The 14,993-nt window shown below is 38.0% G+C and overlaps 1 protein-coding gene across 6 annotated transcripts in view; it reads right to left on the bottom strand.

The window, feature by feature from the left end:
* ADGRG6 (adhesion G protein-coupled receptor G6) overlaps positions 1-14,457 on the bottom strand; it is a 134,654-nt gene extending 120,197 nt beyond the window's left edge. For 3 of the 6 annotated variants that reach the window (XM_070417804.1, XM_070417805.1, XM_070417806.1), the window contains exons 1-2: positions 14,216-14,457; positions 6,579-6,679 (exon numbers count right to left, since the gene is read on the bottom strand). In XM_070417804.1, coding sequence (XP_070273905.1) covers positions 6,579-6,679; positions 14,216-14,217 — 103 coding nt within the window. In that variant the 5' untranslated portion in view covers positions 14,218-14,457. The remainder of the gene's footprint in view (positions 1-6,578; positions 6,680-14,215) is intronic. The other 3 variants (XM_070417801.1, XM_070417802.1, XM_070417803.1) reach the window with 2 other exon arrangements.
* Between the last annotated feature and the right edge of the window lie 536 nt (positions 14,458-14,993).

Raw genomic sequence — 14,993 nt, 5'->3', positions numbered from 1 at the left:
TGAGGTAAAATATACACACCATATGGCATTCTGTGTAAATACAAAACAGACTATATAACATACACACTCACTCTCTGATTTAACTGTAGGCTGAGAAAGCCTTCAAGGATTTAAGTACAAATTCCTCTTCATTATTAAGATTCCTTTTTCATGTCCTGATTCCAGCGATGAGGAGGAATTTGAAGGACAGCTGGTTTTATTTTGGGGCAACCAATTACTAAGAGAGTCATTTGGAACTTGAAGCACTGACTCAATCGCCCTCTCTCTGCTCTCTGAGGTACTTAGAATAAGTCTGTTACTTCCAAATGACCACTGTTCAAACATCTATAGCTTATTCCTACTGACTTCGCTACTCCAAAGTAAATATGCTGTTTCTCTAATTTTTTTATTCGGCAGTATTTACTCTTAAAAAAACAAGATTTTTACGCAAAAGCAACAAGGTGTGGCTGACACAAAGGACATGCGTCCACAGCTGCAGTCCACCCACCCCCAGTGGCTTCACGTGACACAGTGTCGACTGAGAAGCCCTGAAACATTCCTCAGATTGCTCGAGGCCTGTATCACCATGCAGATCCACCTGCCCAGATCAGCTGTTAGGAACTCTCTACAGCTTGACAATCACGCTGGAGATAAGTGTGCCCTGACCGGTGAAAAGCAGGACTCTTGGCTGACACCCTCTCTTCCCAACCCCTCCTGTGTATCAGCTTCACCCATAACCCCATCATACTGCTTAGTCATTTGAAATTGTCACTGTGGTGTTGTCATCCCTAATCCACTTTTATGTCATGGAGTTGATGACCCTAGTGTAAGATCTCATTTTTACCTACATCAAATTCAGGTCATCTCAAAGGTATATGAATAAAATTATCAGGGAAGATTCCTCAAAGAAACTTGTGTACACAGCTCTCTAGGACTTCTTTATTCAATCACGTTGGCTCATCTAATCTGACGTGCAGAATGGGACAACAGCCCTCAGCTGAAAGCTTCAGACAGGATAATTTGGAGCACTTGGACCCAAAAAAATGATTAACTATTATGATTTTCTGTTAGCCAATCATTATTCTGGCTCTTTTTTCACTTGATAAGAATAGTTTGTATAATTATATCTTATTTCAACCTTTCACATACATTTGATTAGTAATTTTGAGCACACACTAAGGCTAAAATGGCTAAAAAACTTGCAGATTTATAAAAGGATAATTTTTCTATGTGTGCATTTGAAAGCCTTTCAGTCAAATATAAACATATGTACAAAATTAGGTCTAACACTTAAATACCAATTGTAATGTAATCGACACTACAGAATAACTGCTCATTCTGCAAGAGAAAAATGAAGACACAAACAAAAAGAGACACAAGGTTCCTTTTGCCAATCACTCACCTTCCAGAACTGTGCTGTGCTCTGGGCTAGAAAGCTCAAAGTCCAAGTCACATTGTACTTTCAGAAATGTTTCCCCTTTTAGTTATGTATCATAAACATCAGAACAACACTGAGCTTTGAAATAATCTGCTGATATCATCACTCTTCAGGAGAGGAGGGAGGGTCCTCCCCGCAGTGCTCATGACTAAGGTTATCTGTGTGGAAACAGGCCCCTGGTTGCCTAGGAATTCGTTGGCTCTTGACTGGTTGTTTCCCACTCTACTTGAAGTCATAACCTCTGTCTGCTTGAGATATCATCATTCATCTTCAGAGTCATGGAGTGTCATGCTACATAAAAAGAAGTTATTATTTGAAACACCTTTCAGACATTCTTATCAAATGAAGAAAGAGCCAGAGTAACAGTTCGGTGACTAACAGAAAATTATAATATTCATACACTCTCACAGTCTCTCTGGCCATTCTTTTTAATGTAGCTTCTTTTTTAAACCAAAGAATTGGGTAAAATTTTTTGGGTTTTCCAAAGTATTAAAGTAATACATGCTTATTGTAACAAGGCAAATAACTCAGTTGTATAACGTTCCATTGCCTTCCTCTTTCTCACTCCAACCTTAAGATAACCCATCTTATGCCCCTGAGATTTTATTTTAACCCATGAGATAACCCACTTTAAAGCCTATTGTGTATCATTCCATGTTTTATTAATATGTTTACACAGTCTTATTCACACATACATTTGTATAACATACCCCAGTTTTGTAATACAACCTATTACAAATATGGGATAATCTCATGTTGTTCTGCAATTTGCTTTTTAACATTATCTTAAACATTTTCCCAAGCCAATATACAAAATTTGACCACACTGTTTTGAATGGCTGCACAGTATGTCACGCTATTAATGTAAAACAAATTATATAACAATTTCCTTGTTGACGAACAATTAGAGTATTTACCAACGGCTTGCTATTATAATGTTATAGTTAAAATACTGGCACATGTTTTTCTACAAATTTATTATGTTTTTTATTTCTGTAGGATAGATGCCTATATGCGGGAGTGATGTCAAAGAGAGTACACATTCTTACTTTTTAAAAAATTCTGCCAATTACTTTCCCAAAAGACAGAACCAACAGTGTTAGTGTGTGCCCTTTTCCAGCAACTCTGATACTACTATATGTTATTAACCTTTTAAATATTGTCAAGTAGGGGGTAAAAAACAATCAGGTTTTGTAATTTGCACTTTCACAAGATCAGCTGAAATATTCAGCTGTTATTTTATTGTAGCTCGTATTAAAAGCTATATTCATCATTTGTCAAGAGATACCACATTCTTTTTCTACATTTCTTTTTAAAACCCCAAAGGACACAAACCTTATATACTATTTGCTTTGTAAATGCCCTGTGAAAATAAAGATCTTAACTTACCTACCAGGAGAGTTAATGCCGCAATTCTGTTACATGAATTCAACTATGGATATTATCCAAATTACACAACAGGATTCTAATTTTTAATCATCTGAACTACATGTCAATCTTAACCATCAAAAAGGTTTTGCCAACTCTCCAACCTGGCTGTCAAAGTCAAAATAACAAAGCATTAACAACCAAGAAGGCAAACAAAATCTGCAGACTATCACTAAAGCTTAGTATGGTAGTGATAATGGGGCTCCTTTGAATTGAGGAACAGGAAGGCTTATCTGAGGTGATAATAATTAAGATCTAGGTATCAAAAAAGAACCAAGTGTGTGTATATAAGGAAGAAGAGGGTCCAGAAGGCATGGTCAAGGAACAGAAAGGCCAATGGGTCTAGAAAATAGTGACGGCAGGATCGTAGATTGGACTGTAATGACTGAGAGTGGAGCAAATAAGAGATAGGAATCAGGAATCTTGTTTGCACATGTGAAGTTTGAAGACTATTATATATTCAAGTGCACATGAGGTTGAGCAACCCAAGAGGTGACTCCAGGGTCCAGGAAGAGGTCAGGGTTAAAGATATGGATTTAGCAGACATTGACGTCAAGATGCCATTTAAAGCTACTAGACTCAATAAAATCACCTAAGGGTCATCCAGAGAAATGAAAAAAGTCAAAGGGTGGATATATAGAGAAATACCATGACAGTGAAGCACTACATGTTCTTGAAAATATAGTGATGGCACACTCTGATTTAAAGATAGGACTTTGAAAATTAGATCTATCTAAAGCTTTAATATGCAGTTTTTTAACTATACTGATTTATGAGTAAACACATTAACTGTCTGTCACAAAGTATTATTACCTGGTGCATATAAAGTGTTGACTACTTAAAGAAATTGTTAAAGGGGGTTTATTGTGTGAAACAGTAAATTAAAAACATATTTAAGTATTTTGATTCCTATCACATTGAGAATGAATGCCTCTTTAAATTTTGTACCCTTGGTGCTTTCCCTTCCCTCTCTCCTCTCTCAGCATAGTTGATTCCTTTGAATTAGTCTAAAATATTTTTTATTTCATTTATTCAAGTGACTAAAATAATGAATGTGCATATATCAATTAAAAAGTTGACATCTAAAATAAAAATCCCAATAATAAAGTTTAAAGAGGGCTTGGAAATTTACAAATGCCATGACCTAACAAAAATAAAACTAGTTCGGTCCTCCACTTCTCCTAGTTTACTGTTGAAACCTTCCATCGCATTTTGATTGTAGCTATATTAAGAGTGGAAACCATAAAAATCTTAGACGAATACATAGGCAGCAAAATAGGATACATTTGTCGTAGCAATATCCTTACCGATACAGCTCCTAGGGCAATGAAAATTAAGGAGAAAATAAATAAATAGGACTACATCAAAATAAAAAGCTTCTGCACAGCAAAAGAAACCATCAACGAAACAACAAGAAAGCCCACTGCGTGGGAGAACATATTTGCCAGTGTTATCTCCGATAAGGGTTTAATCTCCAAAATTTACAGGGAACTCATACAACTTAACAAAAGGAAGATAAACAATCCAAAAAATGGGCAAAGGATCTAAATAGATACTTTTCGAAAGAGAACTTACAGAAGGCCAAGAGACATATGAAAAAATGCTCAAAGTCACTAGTCATCCGAAAGATGCAAATCAAAACAACAACGAGGTACCATCTCACACCTATCAGAATGTCTATCAACAAATCAACAAACGACAAGTGCTGGTGAGGATGCAGAGAAAAAAGAACCCTCTTGCACTGCTGGTGGGAATGCAGACTGGTGCAGCCACTGTAGAAGACAGTATGGTGTTTCCTCAAAAAATTAAAAATGGAACTTCCATTTGACCCAGTAATACCACTTCTAGGAATATATCCCCCAAAAAAACAGAAACACCAGTCAGAAAGGATATATGCACCCCTATGTTGATAGCAGCACAATTTACCATAGCTAAGATTTGGAAACAGCCTAAGTGCTCATCAGCAAATAAGTGGATTAGAAAACTGTGGTACATCTACACAATGGAATACTATGCTGCTATAAAAAAAGAAGGAATTCTTACCATTTACAACAGGATGGACCTGGAGAGCATTATGCTAAGTGAAATAAGCCAGTCAGAGAAAGATAAATATCACATGACCTCACTCATTTGTGGAATATAAAAAACATCATAAACTAATGAACAAAAATAGATACAGAGACAAAGAAGCATTGAACAGACTGTCAAATTTCAGCAGGAAGGCAGGGGAGGGTTGGGAGAGGGGATAAGAGATCAACCAAAGGATTTGTATGTATGCATATAAGCATAACCAAAATGGACAAAGACACTGGGAGTGGGGGGGTGAGGGCATGTGCCAGGGGGTGGGGAGGTCAATGGGGGGAAAAAGAGACATATGTACTACTATTTATAATACTTTAAACAATAAAAAAACAAATGAAACTAAACAGACTACAACTAATTTTAATTTCTTAATTTATCTTACATCGTGGAATTGGTTTCTGGAGTATCACTTTTGAAAGTTAAAAAATTGTTTAATACTATGTATATCAGAAAAGTCCAATATACATGTAATTTTCAGATTCCTTTACAAGTTTGTTTCCTCTTTCTGGCAATAAACATAACTGAAAGAATGACTTTGTAATGAAATTGAAACAAAAAAGCAAAAAAATTCACTCAAAGATAAGTTTTGTTTTGAAGCCATTAAACAAGTGCCAGGTGTTTTCCAAGCAAGCAGCTGAGACTCTTAAATACCTGATGACTATAAAACAGTCCTTATATATTCAATGCAAGTTGAGTTTCTTGATCTATAAGTAAGCAATTTTAACAAATAATCTACTTATGTGAGTTATTAAATGTATTATTTATAATAACATACAGATATATTGTAATTATAGAATGTATAAAATTTTGGTTAAATCCAAGCAATAAGTACATAAACTTCATGAATAATGATTTTATTCAAAAGAAAAATATAAACTGAATAAAGCATAAAAGATGAATAAAATAAAATGAATTAAGAGACGTGTAGTTTGCTCAGTAACAAAACCAGATAATGAAGAAGCAGTTTACTTTTAAAAACATCGTTCACATTCCTTGGGTTCTGACTGGCTCATTTATATAATTAGATGTTTATGGAAAATTTAGCTTTCAACAACAGCTAAAAGAGTCTTGCTTCAAATTTTAGAAAAAAAAAATGGTAATTGGAAAAATTAGATATTTTAATTCTAAAAATACTGCAAATAACATTTTAATATCATTTTAACTCAACTAAATAAACTTCATGGTCTAAAAACTTAATTTCAAATCCCTGTCTCATACATGGCAATAAAATCAGGACAAATAAAAATAGCAAAGTCTATACTTTCTATAAATAAGTATATAAAAACTTAAAAAGAGAAAAACTAAGTAGTGTATATTTATTCAATAGCAGAAGAACAGCTAGTACATTTTTAATGTCAGATTTGTAGCTATCTCATCACTCAACACAAGCTAGATAAATAAATAAAGCTAAAAGAAATGCAACGATAATTAAAGAAATATACTCATTAGAAAATAAAACAATGATCAAAGTGATACTATCCACATAAAATTCAGAGAGGAATGAGAGGCAATGGGGAAAAAAAAAGGCTTAAGGATAGAAATGGAAAAAAAAAAGACAACAAATAAAGTTGAGGTTACTTAAACAGATAGTACTCTGAAACTGAAGACAATTATTAAAGCAGGGGCTTCAAAAAGAAAAAGTCTTACTCACCTGAGTGAGGAACACAGACAATAGATAAAGCAAATAAGAACAAAAGGGAACTTGGCTTCCACTTCCAGGGACAGCTCCACATTCCACCTGAGCGAAACATCCTGCGATGGAAGAAAGCAACAATCAGGACACTTAGAATTCAATAAAACATTAGGACAATAACAGTAAATGTATAGGTTTCCAGCAGGAACCACCATATAGAAACCTTTTTCAGTCTTGCTTCTAAATAATGGTGATGAGCCAATCACCTCCTTTATGCTAATTAGGCAAAAGAAAAAAAAATCCATTTATTTTACTTGCCATCTGGTGGCACCTTCTTTTTCAGAGAATATATAATAGGTGATCTCTGCATGAACACGGGGAAATATTCATATAATTTAAAAATAATATTAAAAAATAAAGCAATTTCAGATTCAGAGTTTAGCATCACATGACCATGGAGGTGGCAAGAGGACAATTATATCAACATCCCCTATAACCTTCCAGAAATTCAGACTTTAAGAAAACATTTTCACTGTATAACAACTGCTCCTTCACAAATGGAGACAATTAAAATTAAATTAAATTGCCCCTAAAACAAAGCATTGAATCATTAACATCCAACAAGATTAATTAATGTCTTTATCTAGTTATCAATGTATTACAGAAACTAGTAAATGACATTACATGGAGGGGTGGTGCTTTGAAAACTCTCAAATAAATCTCTGTATATCTAATGGTCTTGTCTTTAAACTCAAAGTTATACTTAATAATGATTTAGACAAGAACAGCCATATTATCTTTGCTCAAAATAGTGGTTATTTTTCATTGACTAAACCCCATCAAAAGAGGCAAGTCAGTGAAGGAGCAGCAAGTATAAAAGTCAGTCACCAAAGGGGACCCTAAATGAACTAGTGACAAGAGAGTCACAAAGCAGGAGGATACATGAGTAGTAATAAGAAATCTCCAGATCTTAACTCCCCAAAAAGAGTTAGTTACTTTGATTGTAATTGGTAATTGAGAGTCATTTTACTTCCAAAAGAGGGGCAACTAATAAGAAACCTAGGGGGTCACAGTACAGTTAAGCCTTAGACAACCCAGGAGGGTAGGTAGGGGTGCTGCTGACTGTGCAGTCAAAAATACGTGCATAACTTATGACTCCCCAAAATCTTAACCACAGTTGTCTCTTAGTATCCTCGGAGGATTCATTCCAGGACCCTGGAACGATACCAAAATCCACAGATGCTCAAGTTCCTTATATAAACTGGTATGGAACAATGCATCCAGTCGGCCTTATGCACCCTCAGATTCCCAACCTCAGATCAAAAATACTGTTTTCTATCTAAGTTGGTTGAATCCTCTGATGGGAAACCAGAGGTATGAAGGGCTGATTATATATATATATATATATATATATATATATATATATATATTTATTTATTTATTTATTTTTTAAAAATTGGCATATAAGTGGAACCAAGCCGTTCCAACCCATACTGTTCAAAGGTCAACTGTGATACTTTCTTTACCTGAAGGTGGCTCATCTGGAGTAAAATATATAATACTAAACAGGATACCAGAAAAGTGGAAAGAGAAATAAATACTCAAGCAAAAACAGACATCAAATGATTCTTGAACTTGTCTCAAGCATGCATTTCAATCTGTATTTTTTGGTTAGAGACCATCTAAGTAGCAAAAGGAACATACCCTAGACTCAGATGGACCTGTCTTTGTTACTTATAAACTATGTAGCCCTGGGGGAGTTTACCTGACCACCTTGTATCTACTATTTTTTATCAGCAAGTTAGGAACAGCAATGGAATTTAATCCATAGAGTTGTTGGATGATTAAATCAGACCATGTCTTTTAAGGATAGTGACTGATGCTCAGTGAGCAGTCAATAAGTATGTTATTATTATAACCATCATACCAGGCATACTAATATAAGTGTGGTTATTCCGTCAACCAAGACTCCACCATTCTGCACAGTGAAATCAAAAGAAAAGACTTAAAATAAGAATGGACAACAGGATTAATGCCATAAGCCAACACCAATGAACTGACTTCATGGCTACTTCTGGGATCAGAAATAAAATAAATGATTCATTGGGCCTTGAATACAAAAATTTCAAGTAGTGTCTCATATTCATGCCATGATTTTATATTCACCAAACTAGAATTACCAGCATCATACAGCCCCTAATGGAAATTCTAAACTAGGGAAGGGTTAAGGTCTAAAGATTTTTTTTGTATGAAAGGTATGTTTTCAAATACATCCACCCAAAATATTTGAAATTAAGAGCAGTGCAACTGCTTGTGAGAAGCAATCTAGTAGAGTAAGTCATCATCATAATAATGAATGTGAACTGTGGACTATCACAGAGTTACATCTTGGAGCTTCTATTTACTGTGTGGTTTGTGAGGCAAAACTCTGAGCCTATTTTTCTTCCAATTATCCACCAAGAAGAACTAGCGATAGCACGACCTGACACTTAGTAAGGACTTTAAAAAGGGTAAATGATAAACTTCTGTCACATAGAAAATTTACTCATTTGGATGAATGTGTCCATTTCCCATTGATGCTGGATGAATGAGGTATTTCCCATTCATGCTGAAGATGAATGACTGTGCTTCTAAGACAAAAGCACAATTCCATATCCAAAGAAGTTTTGATCTGAGAGGACCAAAGATGAAGTATAACCTCCTCATTTCACAGAGGAGGAAACTGAAGCCCAGAGCAGACCAATCAAACTTGGCTTGTCAGCCTTACAAATATTAACAGAAGGGGGAACGCCCAAGAGAATACCCAGGAGAAGGCCCAGCTTCTTAATCTCAGTCCCATGTGACAATTCCCTATCGACATGTGACTTATGGTCCCTTTTCAGTTCAAATGCTCTCTGAACAGGATTCAGTGAATTACATTCATTAGCTTGGCAACACTCAATCCTGTTTATTTCACGTGCTCACACAACTTTCTTCAACTATAAAAGGTTGTGACATTTATGGATTCCATATCCAAACCTGAAGTTGTTTTACAAAAGCTGCCTGCAGCCCTGTCAGACAACCCAGGGCTTGATGCATTCCAGTTCTGAAGACTCCACCATTCTGCACAGAAAACACACGCAGGACAGGGCAAGTACTTGTAACCAAACATAAACCATATGACACGCCAACTTTCGTCCACTTTACTGTTTACTAAAGAACAGAAACAAATAAATTAAGAATAGAACAGAGGAAGGAAAACACTGTGTGTCTTCTCAGGGGATCATTTAGCAAAGACACATCCCTGAGATTTAAACAATTTTCTCACAAGAATGGAAAATCCCAAACAGGGTTACTAGGGTTCTAAGTAAAAACTACAAAAAAACATAGTACAATCTGTGTCACTTGGGTTGTGACCTCCAAGTTCTATTGAAGAAAGCAAGGATATTTTTCAGTAGAAGAGAGTCACAGACTTTATAATCTGAAAAGAATCTAAAAATTACACAATAAAACCTATCATTTCACAGGTGAAAGAACTATATAATGATAAACCACTTGCCCCCCCCCCCAAAAAAAATCAGTGGTTACAGAGCCAAAAGACCTCCCTGCCCCCATGTCACCTGGCTTCCAACTCACCTGTCATTCTGAAAACCAAACTACCTCGATTGCAAACTCGCCTCTCCTTTTCTATCTGCAAAGGCTACAAAACACAATATGCCTGAGTCCTATCTCGGGAAGCTTGAAAACTTAACTCTTTCATACGAACTGTTTTAAAGGTGGGTACAACCCTTTGTGGACATGATTTAATCCAAATTCATCGCTGAAATAATCTAAAAAACCAACCATCATTCATCTATTTGCTCTTACCAGCTCCTTTAAACATCACAGTTTAAAAAGAAATTAGCAAATATATACTGAAATTAGTAGAGAAACTGATATGCTACTAGGTCTATTAATATCAGCAATAATTAGAATTAACTTCATTCTCCATGTCCCAAATGAATTTCCCTGGCAAACCCTTTCATAAAGGGGTGTGAGGAGTAGCATAGAGCATGCCTTAATTCTTCCAGAGTGAAAACAATGGAAATTTAGTTTATTCAAGTCTGCTTCTAATTGTATTTTTTCTTCTGGTTAAGGATCATGTTCCTGAGTCTAAGCAATGAATGAAAAGGGAGATGCTATTCTATTACTCAAGATTGTTTATTAAGTTGGGATCATCCTGCTTCAAAAAGGGGGGAGAGTTTATTCTTCAAATCTGTACAAATCTTGACTCTTACTTGAGCTGTAACATGCATAACTGGCTTATATCATAGGTGAAATTAAAAGGCACCCTTGAGAAATACACACACACACATACACACACACACACACACACACACACACGAGTACATGCAGTTGTGACACTATGCTAGAGCAAAATGTTACCACTGGGAGAAACTGGGTAAAGCGTACCCAGGATCTATCAGTATTATTTCTTACAGCTGCATGTGAATCTACAAATACAAAATTTTCAATTAAGAAGTCACCCTAAATCCCTGATGTATGTAACTTACTCTCAGATGTTTTGCAAAGAAAATTGTGTGTGTGTGTGTGAGTGTGTGTGTGTGTGTGTGTGTGTGTGTGTACAGGGTGGAGGGAAGAAGAAAGGAAGGAAAGTGATAAAATAAATGATGTAAATATTTTTAATAAGTGATTCTGTGTAAAAGCATACAGATGTTCTCTGTACTATTCTTGCAACTTTTCTGTAGGTTTAAAATTATTTCTAAGTACAGTTAAATACACACCTATGCATTTACACTGAAGTGTATCAATGTTTATCTTATGACACATTCATTGTTATTGAGTAAATCATTGCTAGTTTGATAGAAGAAGTGTCTCATTTGAATTTCCTTTATTTGGATTGGCATGTTGAAGTTATTTGTATAATGTTCTGTTACATATAAATGGTTTTCTTACTGATTTGTAATTTTTTTTACCAATTCTATACTAACCATGTTAAACCTTTGTCATGTTTGCTATAAATGTTTTAAATACAGTAAACTTGAAGAAAACGAAATACTTCCATCCTGAGTAATGCCTATAAAGTAAAGTAGGCTAATACTCAGGTAGCCACACTTGGTTTATTGGCATTTTCAGTTACAATTGAAATGTCCCTTAAATGCTATCTCCTCAGTATGCATCTAATGTAGATAATGTAATAGTCATCCAATTGGAAACAAACATGGAAAGATACCGTTTTTGCCCAAGCATGCCACACACATTGAACAAAGTCTTTTTCTATTTAGTCTAAAATCTAAATTGTATTTAGAAACTTTTAATCAACCCATCATAAACATAAACTCTGGAAGATATGGGCAGTTAAAAAAATGGTCAGGTTTAAGGAAGCATCTGTAAGTTTATTTTTAATATATAAACTGATTCTCTTTCAAATCATTATTTCCAGAAATCAGAGTGACGTGTCCAGCTAGGCAGTAAAACTACAAGCTTCTAATATTTCCCATAAGCCAAGAGACAATAGCCTCATTCACCATTCACTTTGGAAAAGCACAATGTCATGTAATTTATATAAGCCATAAATGGAACAGTAGCTTCATGCAGCTTGAGACCAATTAATGCAAGTCTTGTTAAACCTACTAAATTCCCTAGGGCCTGAAAAGCATGCAGTCCCTACAACTCCAAAATATATTTATAAAAGTCCACAATTTCAGAACTTGAGTGCAATGATATATAAATATTCTTTCTCCATAAGTAGTAGGCAGAAAATATCATTAGCTTGTATACTTGAATCTATTAAAATTTAAAAGGTAACATAGTTTGTTTCTCATTTTAACTTTTTTTCAAGAAGACAGTGGAAATATTTACATTGGAAAGGTTGGTGTTATTTCTATACGTTCTAACATACTAATATCTAAAAAGAATCGGAGCATCTTAAACCATTCCATGTGAATTATAAACAGCAAAATGGAAAAAAGAAACAGTTATCTGTCAAGAAATAGAAAAACTTCCAGCCAAAACAGCTCAATAGAGAACTCAATCAACGTACTAAATTCTATATTTTACGTGATTAAATATTCATGCTTTCACTCTATAATGACATAAGATTTTTTAATCATGTGCAAATTCAAATGGACTACATAACTTCATTTCATAATCAGGACATTTGTCCATTACCTGTTGACCATTTTCACATCTTTTATTTCAAAAATTGGTACTCATATTTTATTTTTACGTATAACATGCTCCCCCCCCCCCCCGCCCCCCATAAGATGTACATAACCTAGGAGAGCTGAAAGTAAGCTAGACAAATATCTGCTGTTTAAAAACCTAATATACTTTCAGGAAAAACTGAGGTTTAGAACAAACTCACATTCATTAAAAATGCGTCACCTTTGTATGAGAACAACTCTTATATGAGACTGTTGGCTGTATCCCAAAATAAATTCAGTCTATACCTTAATGATTCCACTGGCATAAATGAAACTTTAAAGCTCACAGGTGAAGAATGACTTCACATGCAATTTTAATAAAAATAAGTAGTTCCCTTCTAACTGTACCGGCCACTACCAGGAACAGAGCTACAGACTACTAGGCTTTCGGTCATTGCTCTTGCTCCTATTTTAAAAATGTGTACTAGGGAGACTGGGAGGTGAAGGTGCAAGGAAGGGAAAGACAGGGCCTGAGCGGGTATGTCTTTTTGCAGGTAGTAAATGAAGAGGGAATTTAAATGGAAATAAACAAGGATCCAGTAGTTGGGGGAGGTAGGGTGACTATCAATTTCTAGAAACTCCTGTATCTTAGTTAGTGGGAGGGAGAAAAAGTCTATCAGGGTGTCTGCCCAAGGTTAAATAAAACACCAGGGGTAAAATTACATATTACAAGAAAAAGTAACTTCTGAGTTGGCCACAAAAATAAGCCTGGCTCTTTTGAGAACAACCTTCCTTTTTTTTTTCCTCTCTGGAAGGCCAGGCGGTGCGCGGTGGCCCTTCTGCAGGGTTGCTCTGAGGCACCTCACCACTTAGATGATAATTCCATAGAAACAAAACCTATTATTATAACCTTCTCTTTGCCCTATACCCTCCCCCACACTTCTAATTCTATACAAGTCCCCCCCGCAGAGCCCATCACATGACATATTCCTTAATGACTTTTTAAATCTACCAAGTACAACCCAGAACCTTTTCTGCCCGCTTTTTAAAAACCATTTGAATAACCCAAAGATCCAAGAATAACTCCTCCAGTCCAGGGTGACAATGTGTAAAGTCAACATTTTCTCAGCATACCGGTACCTTCCAAGCCCCAGGTGTTGATCCAGGAGAGCGCTTTCTTGGCAGAGCAAGGCCCCTGGACGCAGGCGCCCGGCCTGTTACTCCTTGTTCAATTTGAATCGAAAACACGCTTTCCCCATTCTTGAAGCCCTGCCCTTTTTTATTATGCTTTACGCCGCCCAAATATGAGGTTTACCTCTCCCTGGAAAAAAGCAAGCCACACACACACACACACACACACACTCACACATGTCACAGCTCATGCCTCAGGGCCTGGGGGCACACTGAAGACAAACCGGTTTATTTGGTCCATACAGTGGAAGTCCTCACCAAATCACTTGGGGGAGGGGGGCGGGGGAGGGGGCGCACAGGTAAAGGTGTGACGGAATCTGAGACGACGGGGAGACTTACATGTTGGCATTACTGCGCTGGTGTCCCCACGGGCCGCGCGGTCATCCTCCGGGTCTTCCCCCGGCTCTGCTCCCCGCTCCCCAAAGGAGACCCCCGGCGCCGGGGCGCAGCGCGGCGGGCGGACCCTGGTTCACGCTCTTTCTGGAGGGACCAGAGGGGGCCCCGCAGCCTCCTCGCCGCGCTCCGGGCGGCGCCAGGTGGGAGGCAGCGCCGCGGAGTTCAAGTGCGGCTCGCGGCGTCCAAGTGCGGCTCGCGGCGTCCAGGGGGCGGGCGGAGCGGCAGGTTCCTCTTTGCAGAGAAGTTGAAGGAAAGTTCGCGCGAGGAGGTGGAGGCAGCGGGTGCTGCGCGTCCGGGGCCGGGCGGGGTAGGCGGGGGGAGAGCGTGGGTGGAGGGTCCGACGGGGCAGTCCTCGCCCCCGCGGCCAGAGCAGCACGTGGTCACCCTTTGCGGCTCGCGTCCCCCCCCCCCCCCGCCCCCCCCCCGCGGGCTCAGGGGCCGGTCCCTCCGCCCGCGCTTCCGGCGCCCGGGCTTGGCCGTGCCGGGGTCTCAGGTGCGGCTGCCCCGGCGGCGCGCGGCGTCTGGCTGAGCCTCCGCGGCCGGGGCGGCCCCGGGCTGGGCGCTGGGCGGCGGGCCGTCCCGCAGGGCAGCTGCCCCACCCAGGATCGCCAGAAAGCGAGACGCCTCGCTCCTGGGCCGGAGAGGCGCTCCCCGGACGGACGGCGAGGAGAGCGCTGCGGGGGCTGAATGCGGGGGAGAGAGTGGCTCCAGGCCAGGCTCG

This window comes from Myotis yumanensis, unplaced genomic scaffold (genome assembly GCF_028538775.1).
Source record: "Myotis yumanensis isolate MYYU_CA2020_CCGP unplaced genomic scaffold, mMyoYum1.0.hap1 SCAF_6, whole genome shotgun sequence".
Classification (NCBI taxonomy): domain Eukaryota; kingdom Metazoa; phylum Chordata; class Mammalia; order Chiroptera; family Vespertilionidae; genus Myotis; species Myotis yumanensis.
The sequence above is the reverse complement of the archived record's forward strand: the minus strand, read 5'-3'. Positions and strand labels throughout refer to the sequence as shown.